The following is a 22140-nucleotide window of genomic DNA, read 5'->3' as shown; positions in this document are numbered from 1 at the left end:
GTAGACCAAGAAATTTAATCCCTACAGGACACCCTTCTCACTTGAATTCAAGCTCATACAAAGATCAAGATTTCTTAGGCAACACTTTAGATTCAGTCCACACTATGGAATGCATCTGTCATACATTTTAGTGTATCCTTGCAGAAGAATCCCTCCTCCAAACGAAGCCTTTTGCTTTTGACAGCTCAGGAGTCAAAGAAGAGACAAAAAGTATAAATGAAATGTGCCAACAGTATGGTTGTTTATGGTTATTTATGACCATTTAAGGAAATAAAGTAAATTAATAGAACAATTACATAACATCTGAAGGGCTACAGTGTAAGTAAGGAGTTCTTAGCTTAACATGGCTTTGAGAGGACATTTACCACAGGGGGATCATGCCTTCTGTTGAGGAAAAAGAAAAACATCTTCAAAACTACCAAATAAGGTATGTACCATATCTTTAAAATTTGACTTCAATTATAATTATTAAAAAATGCACTTTTCATAATATTCTTTTTTTCTCCTTTGTCCATTTTTACACTATAAACTTGTCAGAACCCCTTTATTTCATTCTCTTTAACCCTGTTACTATGTTTTTTAAATGAAGAGTGTGTCTTAATGCTTATATATCTGATATAAAATTTTTATAATACTGAGAATACTGACAACCCATGACAAATGTGCAATAAATTAGTATTGTGTTATTAGGAGCATCATTAATTTATGGCTATTTATACTATTTGCTATGGTGTGAATATTTGTGTGCTCCACAAATTTATGCTGAAATTCCAAACTCCAAAATGATGGTATTAGGTGGGACCTTTGACCAGTACTTAAGTTATGAAGATGAGGTCTTCATGAATGGGATTAGTGCCTTATAAAAAAAGTATCTAAAGAGATCCCTAGTCCTTTCCACCATGTGAGGACACAGTGAGATATTTTAACAGGTGTTTTTAAACTTAGCACAAAGAAGTTGCTGTAAAGGGCTCAGCATTTTAAGTTGCCTAGCAAATTACACAAGCTGAAAAATTTCAAAAAATATCTTTAAAAGTAAAAGCAAAAGTCTCAACATTAAGTCTCTTGTGGGTGATGAAGTATTTGGAAACTGGATAGAGATAATGGATGTAAAACTAAATGCCACTAAATTGAATACTTAAAAAGTCCTGACATTAAGAAGCACTTATGACAAAAAGAAAGGGAAAAAAATATTAGTTGACATCTATTCTAGGGCAGTAGTGTTACACACCTATTCAAATTAATTTGTTTTGCTTCCAAACATTAATTTGTCCTTTGGGGATATGTCCTTTTATAGTATAATGAAAATGGAAAGTATGACTTGCAAGTTAAAAAATGAGAACTTCAAAGTCTATCAGAAAGTGATGTTTTTATTTATTTCATATTTGTAACTTCCACCGTTTTCTTTTTAGAAAGATCACTCTGCCTGCTGTGAGGGGAGTGAATTAGAGAGGGTCAAGAATGGAAGAGAGATCTGTTGGGAAAATATTATAATAGTCCAAGTTAAAAAATAGTGCAGATAGGACAGCTGTATAGGATGTGGAAGATAAGGAAGGAGAGTAAAAGATGACTCCAAGGTTTTGAACTAGAATAGCTGAGGTGGAGGCGGGGGTGTGCCATTTAAAATGATGAGAAAGACTAGGGGAAAAGCAGTTTAGGACTAAGGAACCAAGAGTTCTGATTTATAAATGTTACATGTGAGATGTCTACTCAATATTGAAGTAGGCAGTCAGATATATTAATAGAACTCTGGAACTCAGCAGGTTAGAGTATAAAGTTGAAAGTGGGGAATTTAAGTCATGATATAATTTAAAAACTTAGGACTGGAAGTGGTCACTTGAGGGAAAGTTATAGAAAGAAAAGAGAGCCCAAACCAAGCTATGGGGCATTCTCAAAATTCTAAAGGCCAAACATAAAAGACTAAGAAGAAATGGCCAATGACATGAGACACCTATTGTGTCATAGAAGCAGAAAGATGAAGACAATATTTCAAATAGGAAAGAATAACCAGCTGTATCCAATGCTGCTGGGAAAAAAGACAAGTATGACAAGGGAAAAGAGTGACCACTAGGTTTATGTACTGGAAATTCCATATAATTGAGTACCCAGGATTTACTGGGATCTATGATTAGTATTTCTCCTACAATAAATATTGGCCCTCGTCAGTGAGGTAAGTTTTATTATCCCCATTTATAAATGTGGAAAGTGAGGCTCAGAGAGGATAAATAATTTTCCAAGATCAAATGGCTGGAATTCAATGCTTACTCTGGGTCGACGTAGCTGGTTTTCTCCAGCCAAGAATACTGGAGTGGGGGACTTCCCTGGCAGTACAGTGGTTAAGATTCCTGGCTTTCACTATGGGGGCACAAGTTTGATCCCTGGTTGGGGAATCAAGCTCCCACATGCCACACCCTGTGGCCAAAACAAAAAAATACTGAAGTGCCCTCCTCCAGGGGATCTTCCTGACCCAGAGATCGAACCCACATCTCTATGTCTCCTGCATTGGGAGGTGGGTTCTTTACCACTAGTGTCACCTGGGAAGCCCTGTAAAATATAGTGGCTTTTAGATAAGGAAAATCACATGAGGCTTAAACTGAAATGTATGAGTTATCGTTACATATTTTCACCTATTGACTTATACATAAAGATATAGTAACAATGTAGAAAAACATTTGTTTTTCATGCACTTTAAAATATTTCAACTAGTTTTCTAATAGAAAAAGGTGTTTAATGTTTATATTAACATTTAGCTTAAGCAGCTCAAAGAAATGTTTGCAGACCCCTATCAAGGCTATAATTGGCTCACAAATTAGACCCCGCCAGCCTGCTGCTAAAATGGTTTACACAAAATTGAGAGATTTTTTTCTAATTGAAAGCTACTGATAATATATGATGCTTGTTCCAAATAAGATATCTGCATTTTTTTCAGGAAGGCAATATTAGGTTACTTTGAATTAAAGAGGTATGCTTGAAAGTAAATGTAGGCAAAATGTTTCTATTTCCTGCATGAATGAGAATTAATTATACACACAAAGAAAAATATGTAATCTCCATTTACGAACGAATTTATTTTCACATTTTCTGATCACTGAGAATAATTTACATTTAAAGTGTCAAATTTGCTTCTCCTTTCTGAACAAGCACAATCCTTAAGATATTGATTTTTGAATGAAATAATGCTATTTTCAGCAACATGTATGGCCCTAGAGAACATCTTACTGAGTGAAATAAGTCAGACGATAGACAAACATCACATAATACCACTCATGTAGAATGTAGAATCTTTAAAAAAAAGGTACAAATGAACCTATTTACAAAACAGACAGAGTTAAATATGTAGAAAGCAAGCTTATGGTTATTTAGTGTTAGTCGTTAAGTCATGTCCAATTCTTTGTGACCTCACGGACTGTAGCCCACCAGGCTCCTCTGTCCCTGGGGTTTCTCAGACAAGAATACTGGAGTGGGTAACCATTCCCCTACCCAGGAGCTTTTCCCAACCCAGGGATAGAACCTTGGGTCTCCCGAATTGAAGGCAGATTCTTTACCAACGGAGCCACCAGGGAAGCCCCAAACTTATGGTTACCAGGAAGGAAAGGCAGGTAGGGATAAATTGGAAGATTGGGATTGACATACACACACTACTATGTATAAAATAGATAACTGATAAAGACCTACAATATCGCACAAGGAACTCTACTCAAGACTCTATAATGGTCTGTATAGGAAAAGAATCTAAAAAGGAGTGGATATCTTGTATGTATGATTCACTTTGTGGTACACCTGAAACTAACACAATATTGTAAATCATCTATATTCCAATAAAAATTATTTAAAAGATATTTGCTTTTTGAAAAAAATTAAAATTAGAGCTTGATTTTCAACCTGAGGGTCATAGTTATGAAAATAAATGTGTTGCCTCATGTAGCACAAAGATTGTAAGATGAGCACTCTCAGAGGGAAGACATTCTAAAACCCAATAGTAAACATCCAGATATTAAAAAATAGATGTCAGACTTTCCTGGTGGTCTAGTGCTTAAGATTCCATGCTTCTGCTGCAGGGCGTGCAGGCTCAGTCCCTGGTCAGGGAGGTTCCCACCTGCTGTGCAATGCAGCCAAAAACATTTCTTTTAAATAGATGACAATTATTCTAGTTTAGTTTTACTTTGACACACAAATTTAAGAACCTGATCCATATTCTGATTTATCCCTTATTAAGTATTCAAATTCAAAAACTATCTTCATCTCATATAAAGCACATCTTAAAAAAAAACTTTTCTCAACACTCATTTCATGAATTTCTGTGTGGATCATAACAAACTGTGGAAAATTCTTAAACAGATAGGAATAGCAGGCCACTTTACCTATCTCCTGTGAAACCTATACGCAGGTCAAGAAGCAACAGTTAGAACCAGACATGAACAACAGACTGGTTCAAAACTGGGAAAGGAGTACATCAAGGGTGTATATTATCACCCTGCTTATTTAACTTATATGCAGAGTACATCATGAGAAACGCCAAGCTGGATGAATTACAAGCTGGAATCAAGACTCCTGGAAGAAATATCAACAACCTCCTATATGCAGATGATGCCACCTTAATAGCAGAAAGTGATGAGGAACTAAAGAGCTTCTTGATAAAGGTAAAAGAGGAGAGTGAAAAAGCTGGCTTAAAACTCAACATTCAAAAAATTAAGATCATGGCAACCAGTCCCATCACTTCATGGCAAACAGATGTGGAAAAAGTGGAAACAGTGACAAATTTTATTTTCTTCAGCTCTAAAATCACTACAGATGATGACTGCAGCCATGAAATTAAAAGAAGCTTGCTCCTTGGAAGAAAAGCTATGACAAACCTAGACAGCATATTAAAAAGCTGAGACATCACTTTGCTGACAAGGGTCTGTGTAGTCAAAGTGAAAGTGAAAGTTGCTCAGTGGTGTCCAACTCTTTGCAACCCCATGGACTATGTAGTCCATGGAATTCTCCAGGCCAGAATACTGGAGTAGGTGCCTTTCCCTTCTCCAGGGGATCTTCCCAACCCAGGGATCGAACCCAGGTCTCCCACATTGCAGGCAGATTCTTTACCAGCTGAGCCACAAGCAAAGACCAAGAATACTAGAATTGGTAGCCTATCCCTTCTCCAGCAGATCTTCCCATCCCAAGAATAGAACTGGGGTTTCCTGCACTGCAGGCAAATTCTTCACCAACTGAGCTACCAGGGTTTTTCCAGTAGTCATGTGTGGATGTGAGAGCTGGACTATAAAGAAGGCTGAGTGCTGAAGCTTTCAAGTTGTGGTGCTGGAGAAGACTTTGGAAAGTCCCTTGGATGGCAAGATCAAACCACGCAATCCTAAAGGAAATCAACCCTGAATATTCATTGGAAGGACTGATGCTGAAGCTGAAGTTCCAATACTTTGGCCTCCTGATATGGAAAGCAGACTCATTGGAAAAGACCCTGATGCTGGGAAAGATTGAGGGCAGGAGAAGAAAGGGGTGACAGAAGATGAGATGGCTGGATGGCATCACCAACTCAAAGGACATGAGTGAGTGAGTGAAGTCGCTCAGTTTTGTCCGACTCTTTGCGACCCTATGGACTGTAGCCTACCAGGCTCCTCCGTTCATGGGATTTTCCAGGCAAGAATACTGGAGTGGGTTGCCATGAGTTTAAGCAAACTCTGGGAGATAGTGAAGGACACAGAAGCCTAGGGTGCTGCAATCCATGAGGTTGCGAAGAGCTGGACACCACTTAACGACTGAACAACAACTCTCAAAAGAAAAAAAAATTCTTATAAAATGACCCACTTATTTGGGACTATTATGAGCTAGAATCTAAGATGGTCTAAGAAAAGGAATCTATTTAGTTCTATTGAACCGAAGCAGCATTTATTTAACTAGTAAAAATCTAATAAGAACCTACTATACAGCACTACTGCTGCTGTTAGGTTGTTCAGTCATGTACAGCTCTTTGTAGCTCCATGGACTATAGCCTGCCAGGTCCCTCTGTCCATGGGATTTCCCAGGCACAAATACTGGAATGGGTTGACATTTCCTTCTCCAGAGGATCTTCCTGACCCAGGGATGAAAACCGCATCTCCTGCTTGTCAGACATCTCCTGTTCGGCAGGCAAATTCTTTACTACTGAGCCAGCTGGGAAGCACACTGTATAGCATAAGGAACTATACTTAATATCTTGTAATAATGTGCAATGGAAGAGAATCTGTATAACTAAATCACTTTGCCATACACCTGAAACACTGTAAATCAACTATTCAGTTCAGTTCGGTTCAGTCGCTCAGTCGTGTCCGACTCTTTGCGACCCCATGAACTGCAGCACGCCAGGCCTCCATGTCCATCGCCAACTCCCAGGGTTTACCCAAACTCATGTCCATTGAGTCAGTGATGCCATCTAACCATCTCATCTGTCGTCCCCCTCTCCTCCTGCCTTCAATCTTTCCCAACATCAGGGTCTTTTCAAATGAGTCAGCTCTTCACATCAGGTAGCCAAAGTATTGGAGTTTCAGCTTCAACATCAGTCCTTCCAATGAATACCCACTATACTTCAATTTAAAAAAACAGTAGAAATCTTCTTAAGTAATATATTTCTACTTTAGGCCTTATTATCATCCAATAATAAAGGCTTTCTTTTTTTTTTCCATTTCGTAACATATATTCCCTCCAAACTTATCAGAATGAATTATAGTTCTTTTTTCTGGTTTCAAAGACAGATGTATTCATGCCTAATTCTCACTCACTTTAATAATAACAATAAAACAAATTACTAAGATTTACCATTATAAGACTGGTAATCTAAATAAGGTAACTTTATCACAGAATATAAATAATATTAGAAATATTCTATCTACAAAACAATATTTTAAAGGTGGGCACTATTTTATTATTCATAAATAAAGACAAGATTATTACAAGGCTTCCCATTCTAAAAGATATAAAAATAAATTCAAAACTTCTCCTTCTATACAGCACCATTGATAAAACATCTATGTTAAAGATGAAAAGTTTCTCTACTGTGAGGGTCACTCAGAGAGGTTCACAGCGTTACATAGAGAAGAGAAGAGGGAGGAGGGAGTTAGAGGTGACCCAAATGAGATGAGGTGAATTCAATAGTGGAGAGAGTGGGCTAGCCAGTAGTCACTTCCTTATGTGCACTCCACAACTGGACCACTCAGAGATGTTCACGGAGTTATACAGAGAAGAGAAGACGGAGGAAGGAGACAGAGGTGGCCAGAAGGATAAAAGGGAGGAATGAAAAGGAGGGAGACAGATCCAGCCAGTAATCAGTTCCCTAAGTGTTCTCCACCGTCTGGAACACACAGAAACTCACAGAGTTGGGTAGAGTAGAGAGGGGTTAGGGAGGAGACACAGGCGACCTGGTGGAGAAAAAGGAGAGTCCAAAGGGAGAGACAGCAGTCAAGCCAGTAATCTCGCTCCCTAGTGAAAAATGGGTCCTGAGGATTGGGTTCTTAAAGGTACAAAATTGGTAACAAATACATAAAAGCAAAAATTAAAAATCTAGAGTAGAGTTTGGAATTTCAAAAATACGATGTTAAAGAAAAGAAGAAGGAAAAGAAAGAGAGAAAAAACGAACAAAGAAAAACAAACAAGGTCGTGAAAATTATAAAGAAAATACAGGTACAAAATTGATAACTAATACCAAAAAGCAAAAATTAAAAATCTAGAGTAGAGTTTGGAATTTCAGATATACAATGTTATATAAAAGAAGAAGAGAAAGAAACAGAAAAAAAAAAGTCACAGAAATTATTAAAAAAACTACAGGTACAAAATTGATAACTAATACCAAAAAGCTAAAATTAAAAAACTAGAGTAGAGTTTGGAATTTCAAAAATACAATGTTAAAGAAAAGAAGAAAAAAAAAAAAAACAAGGTCAAAAAAATTATAAAATATATATATATGAAGTTTGCTGAAGAAGAAAAAAATAGGGTCTTTTTTTTTTTTGCAAAGTAATAGGTTATAAAAGTGAAAATTAAAGGAACAATAGAGGACTTAAAAAAAAATTTTTTTTCCTAAAAATTAAAAAAAAAAAAAGAAAGAATGATCGTAAAAATATATCTAGGACTTTCTCTGGTTTTGTTGTGAGTATTGTGGGTTCAGTTCATTTTTGGCTAGGTCCTTGGTCCAACTTATATTTCTCAAGATCTATAGGCCCCTTCCTACGTAGTCCGTAGTAACTACGGGGTTTTAATCTATTGCCTGTAGCTTCCAAGGCGTTTCCCTCTGTTATAACTTCTTCTGTTTACTGGTCTCTTCAGTGTCTGGTTACTGCCCTGACACAAAGGGGATGGTGGGGGAAACTTTTTTTTTTTTTTTTTTTTAGCACAGCAGGATCCTCTATGACCCACCTCCCAGAATATTGGAAATAAAAGCAAAAATAAACAAATGGGACCTAATTAGCCTTAAAGGCTTCTGCACATCAAAGGAAACTATTAGCAAGGTGAAAAGACAGCCTTCAGAATGGGAGAAAATAATAGCAAATGAAGCAACTGACAAACAACTAATCTCAAAAATACACAAGCAACTCCTACAGCTCAACTCCAGAAAAATAAATGACCCAATCAAAAAATGGGCCAAAGAACTAAATAGACATTTCTCCTAAGAAGACATACAGATGGCTAACAAACACATGAAAAGATGCTCAACATCACTCATTATCAGAGAAATGCAAATCAAAACCACTATGAGGTACCATTTCACACCAGTCAGAATGGCTGCGATCCAAAAGTCTACAAATAATAAATGCTGGAGAGGGTGTGGAGAAAAGGGAACCCTCTTACACTGTTGGTGGGAATGCAAACTAGTACAGCCACTATGGAGAACAGTGTGGAGATTCCTTAAAAAACTGGAAATAGAACTGCCTTATGATCCAGCAATCCCACTGCTGGGCATACACACTGAGGAAACCAGAAGGGAAAGAGACACGTGTACCCCAATGTTCATCGCAGCACTGTTTATAATAGCCAGGACATGGAAGCAACCTAGATGTCCATCAGCAGATGAATGGATAAGAAAGCGGTGGTACATATACACAATGGAGTATTACTCAGCCATTAAAAAGAATACATTTGAATCAGTTCTAATGAGGTGGATGAAACTGGAGCCTATTATAACAGAGTGAAGTAAGCCAGAAGGAAAAACACCAATACAGTATACTAACACATATATATGGAATTTAGAAAGATGGTAACAATAACCCTGTGTACGAGACAGCAAAAGAGACACTGATGTATAGAACAGTCTTATGGACTCTGTGGGAGAGGGAGAGGGTGGGAAGATTTGGGAGAATGGCATTGAAACATGTAAAATATCATGTATGAAACGAGATGCCAGTCCAGGTTTGATGCACGATACTGGATGCTTGGGGCTAGTGCACTGGGACGACCCAGAGGGATGGTATGGGGAGGGAGGAGGGAGGAGGGTTCAGGATGGGGAACACATGTATACCTGTGGTGGATTCATTTTGATATTTGGTAAAACTAATACAATTATGTAAAGTTTAAAAATAAAATAAAATTTTAAAAAAATTCAAAATATATAATTTTCTAAATTAATCAAGCTTCCTATTTGTACAGTTACTGAAATCTGCTCTTTGATTGATGGCTTCATGAATCTTCCTAACAGAGTCGTGGAACAAGAGATTGGAATCACAAGTCATGGGTTGCAGAATTTGTCTATCAATTACCAGCTATATGTGAATGCACTTTGTGAATTTAAAGGTAATGTCTATATCTTAATTTGGAGAAGGAAATGGCAACCCACTCCAGTGTTCTTACCTGGAGAATCCCATGGACGGAGAAGCCTGGTAGGCTGCAGTCCATGGGGTCTCACAGAGTCAGACACGACTGAAGCAACTTGGCAGCATATCTTATTAATTATTATTTTCACTACTGTAAATATTGTACATTAGATGTTGGGGAAAGTTTCAGTCCAGTTCAGTCGCTCAGTCATGTCCAACTTTTTGCTACCCCATGAATCACAGCACGCCAGGCCTCCCTGTCCATCACCAACTCCCGGAGTTCACCCAGACTCACGTCCATGGAGTCGGTGATGCCATCCAGCCATCTCATCCTCTGTCATCCCCTTCTCCTCCTGCCCCCAATCCCTCCCAGCATCAGAGTCTTTTCCAATGAGTCAACTCTTCGCATGAGGTGGCCAAAGTACTGGAGTTTCAGCTTTAGCATCATTCCTTCCAAAGAAATTTTGAAAGTTTAGGCTTCTAAAATAGCCTAGAATTTTATTCTAAAATAATTTTACCACATGCCTAAAGATTGAGAAGTAGCTCCAATCAACAAAAATAATTCAGATAAAAAAATTATCTTGGCATTTCAAGGAAATTATCTTGGCATTTCAAGGAAATTAATGTCCTTCAGAAAGTCATATTTTAGCCTTTGTTATCTAAAATGGCTATCCACACTTTCGGTTTTCCTTTCTATCACAAAAGATCTGTCCTAAATTGTATTTAATTCTGCTTCCTCCTAAGATTCAAGCAATGTACGTAAAAGCTACTGGTTCATAACATAAGTCTGCATATCATACTAAGAGAGATGCTCCTGAATAGCTTCATATTCAGCATAATCGAGCCAGTACTTGGTAATTAATGGAAAACATCAGTTAAAGCAGAGACCCCAAAAAAGTTTAGATATAAATTAAATCAACATTTTTTAAAACGTATAGTTTTAAGGGCTGTTCTGCTGATTAGAATTTCACATAATAGTCCCTTGGACAGCAAGGAGATCAAAACAGTTAAATCCTAAAGGAAATCAATACTGAATATTCATTGGAAGGACTGATGCTGAAGCTGAAGCTCCAATACTTTGGTCACCTGATGCGAAGAGCTGACTCATTAGAAAAGACCCTGATGCTGGGAAAGATTGAAGGCAGGAGGAGAAGAGGACGACAGAGGTCGAGCTGGTTGGATGGCATCACCGACTCAATGGATATGAGTTTGAGCAAGCTCAGGAGTTGGTGATGGACAGGGAAGCCTGGAGTGCTGCAGTCCATGGGGTTGCAAAGAGTCGGACACAACAGCAATAGGTTATATTACATATACATTATATAAAATCTAATCTAATAGGTTATTAACCTAACTTTGATTTCCTTAAAGAAAAACAAGGACTTAAAGCTATTTCCAAACAATATGAATTTTTGTTGCAATTTTTTACAAGTTTTTCATCTATACCTGACTTGTAGGTGTGTCTTAACAGTCCCATCTTTATAAAGTCTCTCCAAAAATGTTACTTAGCTTTCATAAAGCAAATTATTCTTTGCCTTAGTTTATACAGCTTAAAAAACTGAATTATGTAATTATAACAAAAATTACAAGTGCCCTAAACAGTTTGAAAAATGGGGCAGTAGGGTACTGGAGCCAGCTGCCACCAATTCACAAGAGCTAACTGAACACATCTTTCCCAGATCCTCATTTAATGACATCACTTTGGTAGCTTGAAATCAGCCATGGAGGAGTATTTACACCATGCTGCTGCTGCTGCTGCTGCTGCTAAGTTGCTTCAGTCGTGTCCGACTCTGTGCGACCCCATAGATGGCAGCCCACCAGGCTCCGCCGTCCCTGGGATTCTCCAGGCAAGAACACTGGAGTGTGTTGCCATTTCCTCCTCCAATGCATGCAAGTGAAAAGTGAAAGTGAAGTCGCTCAGTCATGTCCAACTTGTAGCGACCCCATGGACAGCAGCCCACCAGGCTCCTCTGTCCATGGGATTTTCCAGGCAAGAGTACTAGAGTGGGGTGCCATTGCATTCTCCGTATTTACACTACGGATATCAGCAAACATTTTTTAACATTTTTTATTGGAGTATAGTTGATTTACAAAGCTGCATCGTTTTCAGGTGTACACCAAAGTGAATCAGTCATACATACACATATATGCACTTTTTTCCCATATCTGCCATTATAGAGTATTGAGTAGAGTTCCCTGTGCTATACAATAGATCCTTATTAGTTAACCTATCTTATATACATATAGCAGTGTCAGCAAACATTTTATTTTATTATTTTTATAATATAAATTTATCTATTTTAATTGGAGGCTAATTACAATATTTTAAATCAAAGCTTTTTTTTTTCAGAGAACCAAATGTTAAGCATTTACCAGAACATCACAAGTATTGGGTATAAAGTGGTCCTGCAGTATCCAAGGGTGGTTGGTTCTACGAGCCCCTAAAGATGCCAGCTGCCATCTATGGGGTCGCACAGAGTCAGACATGACTGAAGCGACTTAGCAGCAGCAGCAGCAGCAGCAGCAAAGATGCCAAAATCCTGATGCTCAAGGACTTTATATAAAATTGTGCAGTACACTACAATAGATTCAGTCAGCCATCTGTATCTGTGGATTCAACTGTACTAGCAAACAGCCTACTGACCAAGACCCTTCAGAATGCTCTGGGCTTCAGCCAAGATATTTTATAAGGAAAGTTGTTCAGCAGAGTACAGTTAAGAAAATTCCTACTTTATCCTCAAGAAGGGCCAATGGAGGATAATAATTATTCTTCACATGTCTTTTAAGTATTTCACTTTGACAGAAGTTAAGAGAAGATTATTGTTGTTTCTTAAGTAAACTGTTCAGTCTAAAACCCATTGATTCTGTATTCTTACCGTTTTGTGATCATTAACAATCATTAGTTCCAAATATTTCATTTCTTCAAACACACCACGGGATGGCTATAGAAAATAAAAATATGTGATCAGAATGGTGGTTAAAGAAAATATCTCTAATGCTGACTGTTAAATGGAAGACTGACTTAGAATTTCAGAACTCTTTGCTGCTCACGTTATGAACATCCTCAAAGAAACCTGGTCAGGGAAATGGAAGGAAAAAGTGACTATAAAGTGTGGGTAAACACACAATTGGGCTTCCCTGGTGGCTCAGTGGTAAAGAATCTGCCTGCCAATGCAGGAGACATGCGTTTGATCCCTGGTCCAGGAAGATCCTTTGGAGAAGGAAATGGCACTCTAGTATTCTTGCCTGAAGAACCCATATAGTCTGTAGGGTCACAAAGAGCCAGACACGACTTAGCAACTGAACAAAAAAGACAAAACATACAATCGGGCTTCCGCAGTAGCTTAGTGATAAAATATCTGCCTGCAATGCAGGAGACTTGCAGAAGACATGGGTTTGATCCCTGGGTGAGGAAGATCCCCTGGAAGAAGAACTGGACACCCACTCCAATATTCCTGCCTGAAAAGCCCCACAGATAGAGGAGTCTGTTGGGCTATATAGTCCATGGGGTTGCAAAGAGTTGGACATGACTGAGCAACTAAACAACAACAAATGCACAATTGTTCAGAAAAGAACTGTATTTAATTATCATTAGGTATTCATCCAGATAGAGAGCAGCTCATGTGGTTTTCATACAATTTTTACATGTAAAAATATTCTAGAGAAAAATGCATAATTACTAACATGTTAAAATAAATAAATCTCAATAAGAACAGCACAGTACATCTGGAATAGGTACCAGTGTAGTCATATAGAAACCTGAATTCAGGGGAATTAAATTCTCATAATTTCACTGTACTAATTCCTAACCACACAACTTCTCAAAGGAACAAATGTTGACAATTAGCATGTTCTAAAGTTTGATTACTAGATAATCCTTTAAAGAGCAAGGGCTAAGTATTTTAGCTGTCATTTGGACTAGCATTTGTTTTTCATAGTTAGCAGAGCACATGGTCATTGATCAGTTTATATTTGATAAGACTGGACTGCAGTCAAACGTCAACAGTCTATACAAAATTTATTATTACCAACTGCAATTTCAAGAGTAAGCAAAAACAGATCTTTAAGTTAAAAAAACTGTATCCATAATCACCACAATACAAAGACAAGATCATAAAAGAGAGGGTGATTTGACCTATCACTAAGTTTTTGATGGCTGGTGGTCTAATTTTCCATAAAAATTACATTTAGCAAAACATTATCTTAAATGTGCAATTTTGGGGAATTCCCTGGCAGTCCAATGGTTAGGACTCCACATTCTATTGCAGGGGCATGGGTTCAATCCCTGGTCAGCAAGCTAAAATCCCACAGACTGTGTGACACAGACAAAAACATAAAAAGTGCAATTTTCAGTATAATTACTCATTAAGTTATCAAGTAAATTACCATGTAATCCATATGCTGTGGAATTAATTTTTGGTTACATAGCATTCACCATGTAATTACTAAATGGTCCCCATCATTACAGCTTTCTAACCTATTATGAAATAGACTAAGAATATAATTTCAATTCCAAAGCCCCTATACATTTATCAATACACAGGAGCTCTATGAAAGTTGTTGATTATATAATTACAGGCTTCTTATTTAGAAACTCAGTGCCACACTCACATTTACTGCTCTCTTCTGTCTCCTTTTCAGCCACTGTAATTCGGATAGAAAGGGCCACCAGTCACTGCTTTCCATACCTGTGCAAAAGAGAAAGAATACCAAAATTTATGTTTGACTGCATTTCAATGGGAGAATGTTTTAAAAATATTATGTGAGGGAATAGCAGCATTGATAGCATTTGTCTTCTCAAAATGAAAATAAACTAAGGTGGGAAAAGCACGCCAATTATTAAACAGTTCACATTTTCATGGTCACAAATGTAATCCAAAAGCATCATTTTCTTCCAAACCTCATGAAAAATACAATGAGCTATTCAAGACTCCTGGGAATATGCATATTTGATCTACAAGCACCTGACCCTAGATATCTGAAAATTTAGAATTCTACTATACTTAATTCACTTTATTTTTAAAATGCTTTCCTTTTCTTAAAGGGTTTTTATTATTTGGCTTCACCAAATCTTCAGTCTCCATTGTGGCATGTCAGGGATCTAGTTCCCTGACCAGGGATCAAACTCAGGTCCCCTGCATTGGGATCGTGGCGTCTTAGCCACAGAACTACCAGGGAAGTCCCCTTAATTTATTTTAGAATTAAAAAGAATGCATGGCATAACCTTTTGCATAAATTACTAAGGACTTTTGGTACTGATACAGAGAAACACCATTGCATATCCCAATAATCCAAAAGCGGCTTTTGCCAAATCAGCATGCTTAAGATGCCTCAGAACCAGACCATAACAGAGAGAGTACCAGCTGGTCAAAGAGCAGTAAACTTCCATGAAAATCTAAGGATGAACCTCCCTGTAAATAACTGTTAAATATGGCCACACTCTACAGTTTCTAACACAGCTTTACATCTGAGTTTCATATTTCAGTCTTTCCATTGGAAACGACTCTTCATGCTTCATTACATGAAAGCCACATGAGCTGCCCACCAACACTGCTCACTCCGGATCTCAAACCAATTGCACTTTCCAACCAGCCTGCGTATCTACCAAGCTTCAAGTCAAAGCTTCTAGTACATAAAACAGAATGGCTACTTTAATGAAAACTTACTGAGATTCTTCATTTGCTTAGAATATTGTCCTGCCAAGATTTTCTGGATTATATGTGGTCGACCTGTGCTTTTCTGAAACAAAAACAATTAGTCAATTAAAAAGCAAGATATGATTACATCTGTATGGAACAGTGCTAGCTAGCACTTTCTCTAATATCCTCCCTAAAATGGGAATATTTATATGCTAATGGTTTAGTTACCAAAAATGAAAAGTATATGTCTTGTTAAAAGTTGAACTTCAAATAAAATAGAGCATCATCCAATTGCCCCAGTTTAGATAAAAAGCATAGTTTCATTAGTACTCTTAAACCTTAACTTTCTTCAAACCCATGCATAAGAAATTCACAAGAAAGAAACACAAATGGGCAATGATTGCACAATGTAAGATGAATACTTTAACACTTCTTCAAAATGCAAGTAAAAAGATATGCCAACTTTTGCCAGCAGGTTGGCAAAGGTTTAAAAATTATGACAACCATAGTCAATTACAGTTGCAAGGCAAAAATCACTCTTACACACTGCTGGTAGCACAGGTCAGAGAGAAATTTAATAAGTCTATCAACAATCTTGAAAATATCCATATCCTTTGCCCAAGATATTACACTTTTATTAAAGTCTTATTTCCATCACTATAAGCTTCCATTACTGAGTACAAAGGATGTGCTACTAATTTATCAATTTAATGCTCACAAGCACTCCATATGGTGCATATTTCATTGCCACTTAACAAAAATATTGAGGTTCAGAGGATACATTAATGAGTTAAAATTATATTACAAAATAATGGTCCATTTATTTTTTAAAATATGGGAACATATCACTGAAACACTGGAAGAACGTGCACTGAAAGGTAAAGAGAAGTTATCTCTAGGGGATCGGATAATGGATAAATACTATTCAGTTAAATATTTGCTTATTGCACTTCTCCAAATTCCCCACAATGTTTTATAATCAGAAAAAAAAACTTATTTTAAAAAGTGCTCTTAGACATTGATGTATAGAACAGTCTTATGGACTCTGTGGGAGAGGGAAAGGGTGGGAAGATTTGGGAGAATGGCATTGAAACATGTATAATATCATGTATGAAACGAGTTGCCAGTCCAGGTTCGATGCACGATACTGGATGCTTGGGGCTGGTGCACTGGGACGACCCAGAGGGATGGTATGGGGAGGGAGGTGGGAGGTGGGAGGAGGGTTCAGGATGGGGAACACATGTATACCTGTGGCAGATCCATTTCAATATTTGGCAAAACTAATACAAAATTGTAAAGTTTTCAAAAATAAAATAAAATAAAAATAAATAAATAAAAATCAGAAACTTAATTATCAATAGAAAAAAAATAAAAAATAAAAAGTGCTCTTATTAAATTACATAAAAGACATAATAATTAAAAGTTTTGCCATTCATTTATTATTTGAGAAGTAACATGAGTTCTCACAGGAAATACCCTATCCATATTACTGGACTTATAAGGCATACTAAAATTAGTAGTAAATTAAATATCAAAAATTTAAATTCAAGTACCATAGACTCAATTCTAGTATCAGGTGAAAAGATACGTGGAGTGATGAAACCCACAACTAGCAACATAATTTTAAAAACCAACTAAAGTTTCAAGTGTTGTTTCTTTCCCTCTCCCATGGTAAAGATGAGGATAAATCGTTGCATGAATGAAAGGCAGGCAGTAAAAAGGGAGGCAAAAGAGAAAAGGCATCAAGTATATAACAATCAGCTCCTGAAGAATAGGATTATGGATTTAACAATGCAAAACCAATGCTGTAAACATTATGATAATAACACCTTATAAATCTCTTCAACAGTTTAATAGACATAGTCATGTACATTTATTAATTTATCAAATGTGTAAAATTTCCCTATGAGGGATGCAATGAAAAATTATTTCATTTTACCCATTTAAAAACTCAAGGCTTAGAGAGTTGTTATTTGGTGGGGGGAGTTGTTTTTCTCTTTGGCTTTGTCTTTGTTTTATTTTAGGGTCACAGGATCCTTAATCAATTCCAGAAATCAAAGTCAAGTTGTTTACTGTATGAGTCAAATAATTGTGCTCTACATAGTTTATCTACCTACAAGTAGAGTAAGGGAAAAATATTTTACTTAATCAAAATGTCTTTATATATCTAGGTGGGGTGATCTTCATTATCTGATCATTTTTTAATTATCAGTTAAAAATAATACTGGTTTACTCAAACATAAACTTAAAGAGTTTTCTGCCTCAAATTTGAAATTACCCCATATTCATACACATGTTGCCATATGAAGAAAATAAGTATTTGTCTCTTCAACTATTATTATCAATAGCCTGAATGACTATTTCCTGTCTCTAAATTTATCCTATCTACATTTTAAATCTCTAAAGATTAAAAAAAACCTTTTTCTGCTCCCCATCAATGACTGCAATATCCTGATGCTATCACTTTCAAACTGCTATTTTCCCATCAGCAGTACTTTTCACTGTTATGACTTCCCAACTGATACCTCTCAGCACCTTCACTTCCTACTGTCTGTTGCTCTCCAAGCCAGCAGAGCTCCTTGCAGTTCCTGAAACACACTGAGAATGCTCCTACCTCAGGGCCTTTGCACTTGTTCTTCTCCTGAAATACACATCCAGTCCCCTAATTTCCTGAAGGTCTTCATCCAAAATCACCACCTCATGTGCCCTGCCCTGGACAGTTAATACAAATTTTAACTCTCCTCCCCACCTTTCCAAGTGGCACTAGTGGTAAAGAATCCACCTGCCAATGTAGGAGATGTAAGAGATACAGTTTCGATCCCTGGGTCGGGAAGATCCCCTGGAGGAGGGTATATTTACCTATTTATTTCTGTCTCTGCCCCTGAAGACTACACACTCTATTAGGCTCAGGTTCTACATCTATTCTGTTCACCATTTTATCCCCAGCACCTAAAATAATATCCAGTACGTAGAAAGCCCTTATTATAATACTGATGAATATATGTGTGCTTAGCCGCTCACTTGTGTATGACTCTACGATCCCATGGACTATAGCCCACCAGGCTCCTCTGTCTATGGGGATTCTCCACACGAGAATACTGGAATGGGTTGCCATGCCCTCCTCCACAGGATCTTCCCAACCCAAGGATTGAACCCAGGCCTCCTGCATTGCAGGCAAATTTCTTTACTGTCTGAGCCACCAGGGAAGCATGAATACATAAATATACAAAAATTTAAATTTAGTTGCATTCTATTAGTTAGCAACATGATCAGAGTACATGATTTCCTTTTTCCAGTTTTATTGAGATATCATTGACCTATAGCACTGGAAAAGTTTAAAGTATACAACATAATGATTTGATAGATGTATATATTATACAATGAACACCACAATAAGTGTAGTTAATATCCATCACTTCACTTAGTTATGCATTTTTTTCCTTGTGTTAAGAACTTTTAAAATCTATTCTCAGCAGCTCTGAAATATACAATACTATATTGTTAATGACAGTCACATGCTGTACACTGCATCCCCAGAATTTACTTAACTTATAGTTGGAAGTGTGTTCTTCTGACCACCTTCACTCATTTCCCCCACCAGTCTCTGGTAACCACAAATCTGTTGTGTTCACATGAGTTCAGTTATTTAGATTCTACATACAAATGAGATCACATAATGTTTGCCTTGTTCCGGCTGACTTAACCTACTTAACATAATGCCTTCATGATTTCTTACCTAGGTTGCTGGCCTATGCATGACTCTAAACATTATTTTCTTCCATATCTCAAAAGAAAAATAAATACTGTTTAATGTAATCATATTTGAACCCACAAATCTCCCCACTGAAGATTCTTAGACTCATAAAAGTTATATATATACTTGCTTACAGTCATACAACTATCTAAAGACCATGAGAATAAAAGCTTGCTTAAAGGAAAACAAATTGGTCAGTATAAAATAAAGCATCTTATCTGTTTTCTCTTCTGACTGGGAAGAACTGATCTTAGCTTCAGAAAATATTTGAGGCCTCTTACCATCCCTTATTGACATGCCACCTCCGACATGCAACCTAAGCTTCAAAACTCATGTTTCCAGCCTAAATGTGAAATAAAGTGCTCTGCTGCTGCTAAGTCACTTCAGTTGTGTCTGACTCTGTGCGACCCCATAGACAGCAACCCATCAGGTTCCCCCGTCCCTGGGATTCTCCAGGCAAGAACACTGGAGTGGGTTGCCATTTCCTTCTCCAATGCATGAAAGTGAAAAGTGAAAGTGAAGTCGTTCAGTTGTGTCCGACTCTTAGCGACCCCATGTACTGCTCTAGATAAATGTATTTTGAAATCTACGTGATCATCTCTTGATTTCTCAAAAACAAAATTCTGGAAAAATAAAGCACCATAAAAAAATTGATGTCACAGTCACACTCACCTCATTGTGAACCAGGTCCAGTGGTTCTATCATATACACAAAAGTATGATCTTCAAACATACCACTACGACACAAGGAACCACAGAAAGAGAGTTAACACATACAGCAAACACACTGTCTTTAAAAATGAGTGCATCTGAATAAATACCTTTATTCTGCCTCAAATCAAATTCACATATCTGCATGGAATCACCCTGTGGTCCTAGCACTGCACTAGACAAGGTCTAGGCTACGGAAAGTGCAAAAAGTGTACAAGAGACGTATACACATTATACCTGGTATGATTAGTTTTTGGAATTAAATGAACAGATAAGAAGGTCAAATTGGGATATTGATGCTGTTCTAATATCTCGAGATATTACTGAACCATGTACAACTAGTACAAATTTGATTCGCAAATCCAGTATCATCTGTAAGAAAACAGGTTCTTAGTGTATAAGAATAATCTAAAAACATTTGATTCTGAAGAGGCAAACAGAATTATCTCTATGCTTGCAAATTGTCAATTTCTATTAAGACTGTGTTGGGAACCACATTTAATTTTGAGAGACACAGGATTTTTTGTAAAGTGTGTAAATAAGATTTTCAAGATCCTTTTCATCACATGGCCGTAACAGATTTTTCCACGAAGTGCTACTGTGTTTGAGTCTAAAAGGCACCTACAAATGTTTTTTAAGAACCTGCCTGAAAACCGAAGCACGGGCTCCTCTTCTTTCAAACCACCCTTGCCTGGCCACCTTCACCTTATCCTTAGGTTAAGCTGACTGATAGTTCTTCTGGGAGATATCTCTGGGAAACCTTTCTGGGCTAGGTTCAGCCACCCCCAAAGTCCCTGTCCTTCTCCTTCACAGTACCCACCAAAATGGCAGTTAAATAACAATCTGTATAATCATTTATTTAATCTCTAAATCACCTGCGAACTCTAAGTGTTAAGAGAGCAGGGACTACGCCCTCCTTGTTCACCACATCCAGTCTCTATCCCAGGACTGGTACAGAAGAGTCACTAAAATAAATATCTATGAAAGACAAGATGGAAAGGGTGAAAGGAACGGAAGAAAGCAAGGCGATTCTCCCTATGAGAGTCCCACATACTGAAGTCCATTGCAGGTTGACAGAGCCACCCTTGAGTCCTTGACTCCTCTGATGTTTCCATGGTAGTAACAGTGCTCTCCACCCTGTAACACAGAAGAAGATTTTATTGATAAATGATGCTGTCTCCAGCATGATTCTCTCTTTGGGATGCATCTGTAAAGCCAAAAGAAAGGCAGGGATGATCCGAGAAATGCCTCCAGGTTGTTATGAAATCTCAATTTTACAACTTTTCTATAAGAAGCAGGTGTATATTTGACGTAATGAAGAAAAGGCTTTAACAGGAATAAGACATTAATGCAGCTGGAACAACTTTTATACCTTTCCTAAGCATGTGAGGGAGTAGACACTTAGCAGATATTGTTAGGGAATAAAATCGTCTACATAACTGAGGTGATTCCCCCAAAGGTGGTGTTTATCATCATTTTTTATGGAAAACTACATAAGACTTGGCGGTTTGCTTTCCTACCTTTTAAAATCAGTTGATAAATTTTTTTAGAAATAATGTATGAATTTACTTTCCAAAGGCAAATAGTAACTGCAAGACCTATTTAAACACACACACACACACACAGAAGTTTCCTAGCACTTTCTCTCACCACCTCCATAGCAACTATTTTTAACACTTTCAGCTGTTTCTTCTGCTGTTTACCTATATATTTCTGAATGGAATATTTATACTGTTATATCCTAATTTATTTCACTTTAGAAATTACCTTCCTAATATAGAATCTCAAAAAGTCTTCTTGCTCACAATACATTCTAACACACATCAGAAGCCTTTGGTTAAATTATATTCAGTGTTTGTATTATGACTACACAAATATTGTTCATAGCTGTGCCACTCTGATGACATTGTCTTTCATGCCCTATTTTAAAATTTTTTGAGAACTTTTCTTTCTTCTTTGCTTTTCCATGTATTCAGCATGTGTACAGACCCTATTATCTAAAATATTATCTACAACTCTTCTCCTATGATCCATTATAGCAGGTAAGTTATCAAATCCATTTTGTTCCTGGAGACACACCGCTTGTTTCACTCTCATGAGAGGTCTGATGCATGGCTGCATCCCAGGACTGGTCTACAGCATCATTCTGGGAATTCCTCTGTCCTCTTTCTGTATTGAATCCTAGATCCTACGTCTTCTGCTTTCATGATCCCCTTTCCTGGAGGTAAACACCCTCTGGTAATTTGTTGAAAAGGTATTTATGAAAGATAAAT

The 22140-nt window shown here is 37.3% G+C and overlaps 1 protein-coding gene across 7 annotated transcripts in view; it reads right to left on the bottom strand.

Moving 5' to 3' along the window:
- ADAM23 (ADAM metallopeptidase domain 23) overlaps positions 1-22140 on the bottom strand; it is a 214841-nt gene that overhangs the window by 79621 nt on the left and 113080 nt on the right. For all 7 annotated transcript variants that reach the window (XM_027565407.1, XM_027565389.1, XM_027565436.1 and 4 more), the window contains exons 5-9: positions 20922-21004; positions 19830-19893; positions 15431-15503; positions 14376-14452; positions 12641-12706 (exon numbers count right to left, since the gene is read on the bottom strand). In XM_027565407.1, coding sequence (XP_027421208.1) covers positions 12641-12706; positions 14376-14452; positions 15431-15503; positions 19830-19893; positions 20922-21004 — 363 coding nt within the window. The remainder of the gene's footprint in view (positions 1-12640; positions 12707-14375; positions 14453-15430; positions 15504-19829; positions 19894-20921; positions 21005-22140) is intronic.

Source organism: Bos indicus x Bos taurus, chromosome 2, assembly GCF_003369695.1.
Source record: "Bos indicus x Bos taurus breed Angus x Brahman F1 hybrid chromosome 2, Bos_hybrid_MaternalHap_v2.0, whole genome shotgun sequence".
Classification (NCBI taxonomy): domain Eukaryota; kingdom Metazoa; phylum Chordata; class Mammalia; order Artiodactyla; family Bovidae; genus Bos; species Bos indicus x Bos taurus.
Note: the sequence above shows the minus strand (reverse complement) of the source record. Positions and strands in the feature narration are given on the sequence as shown.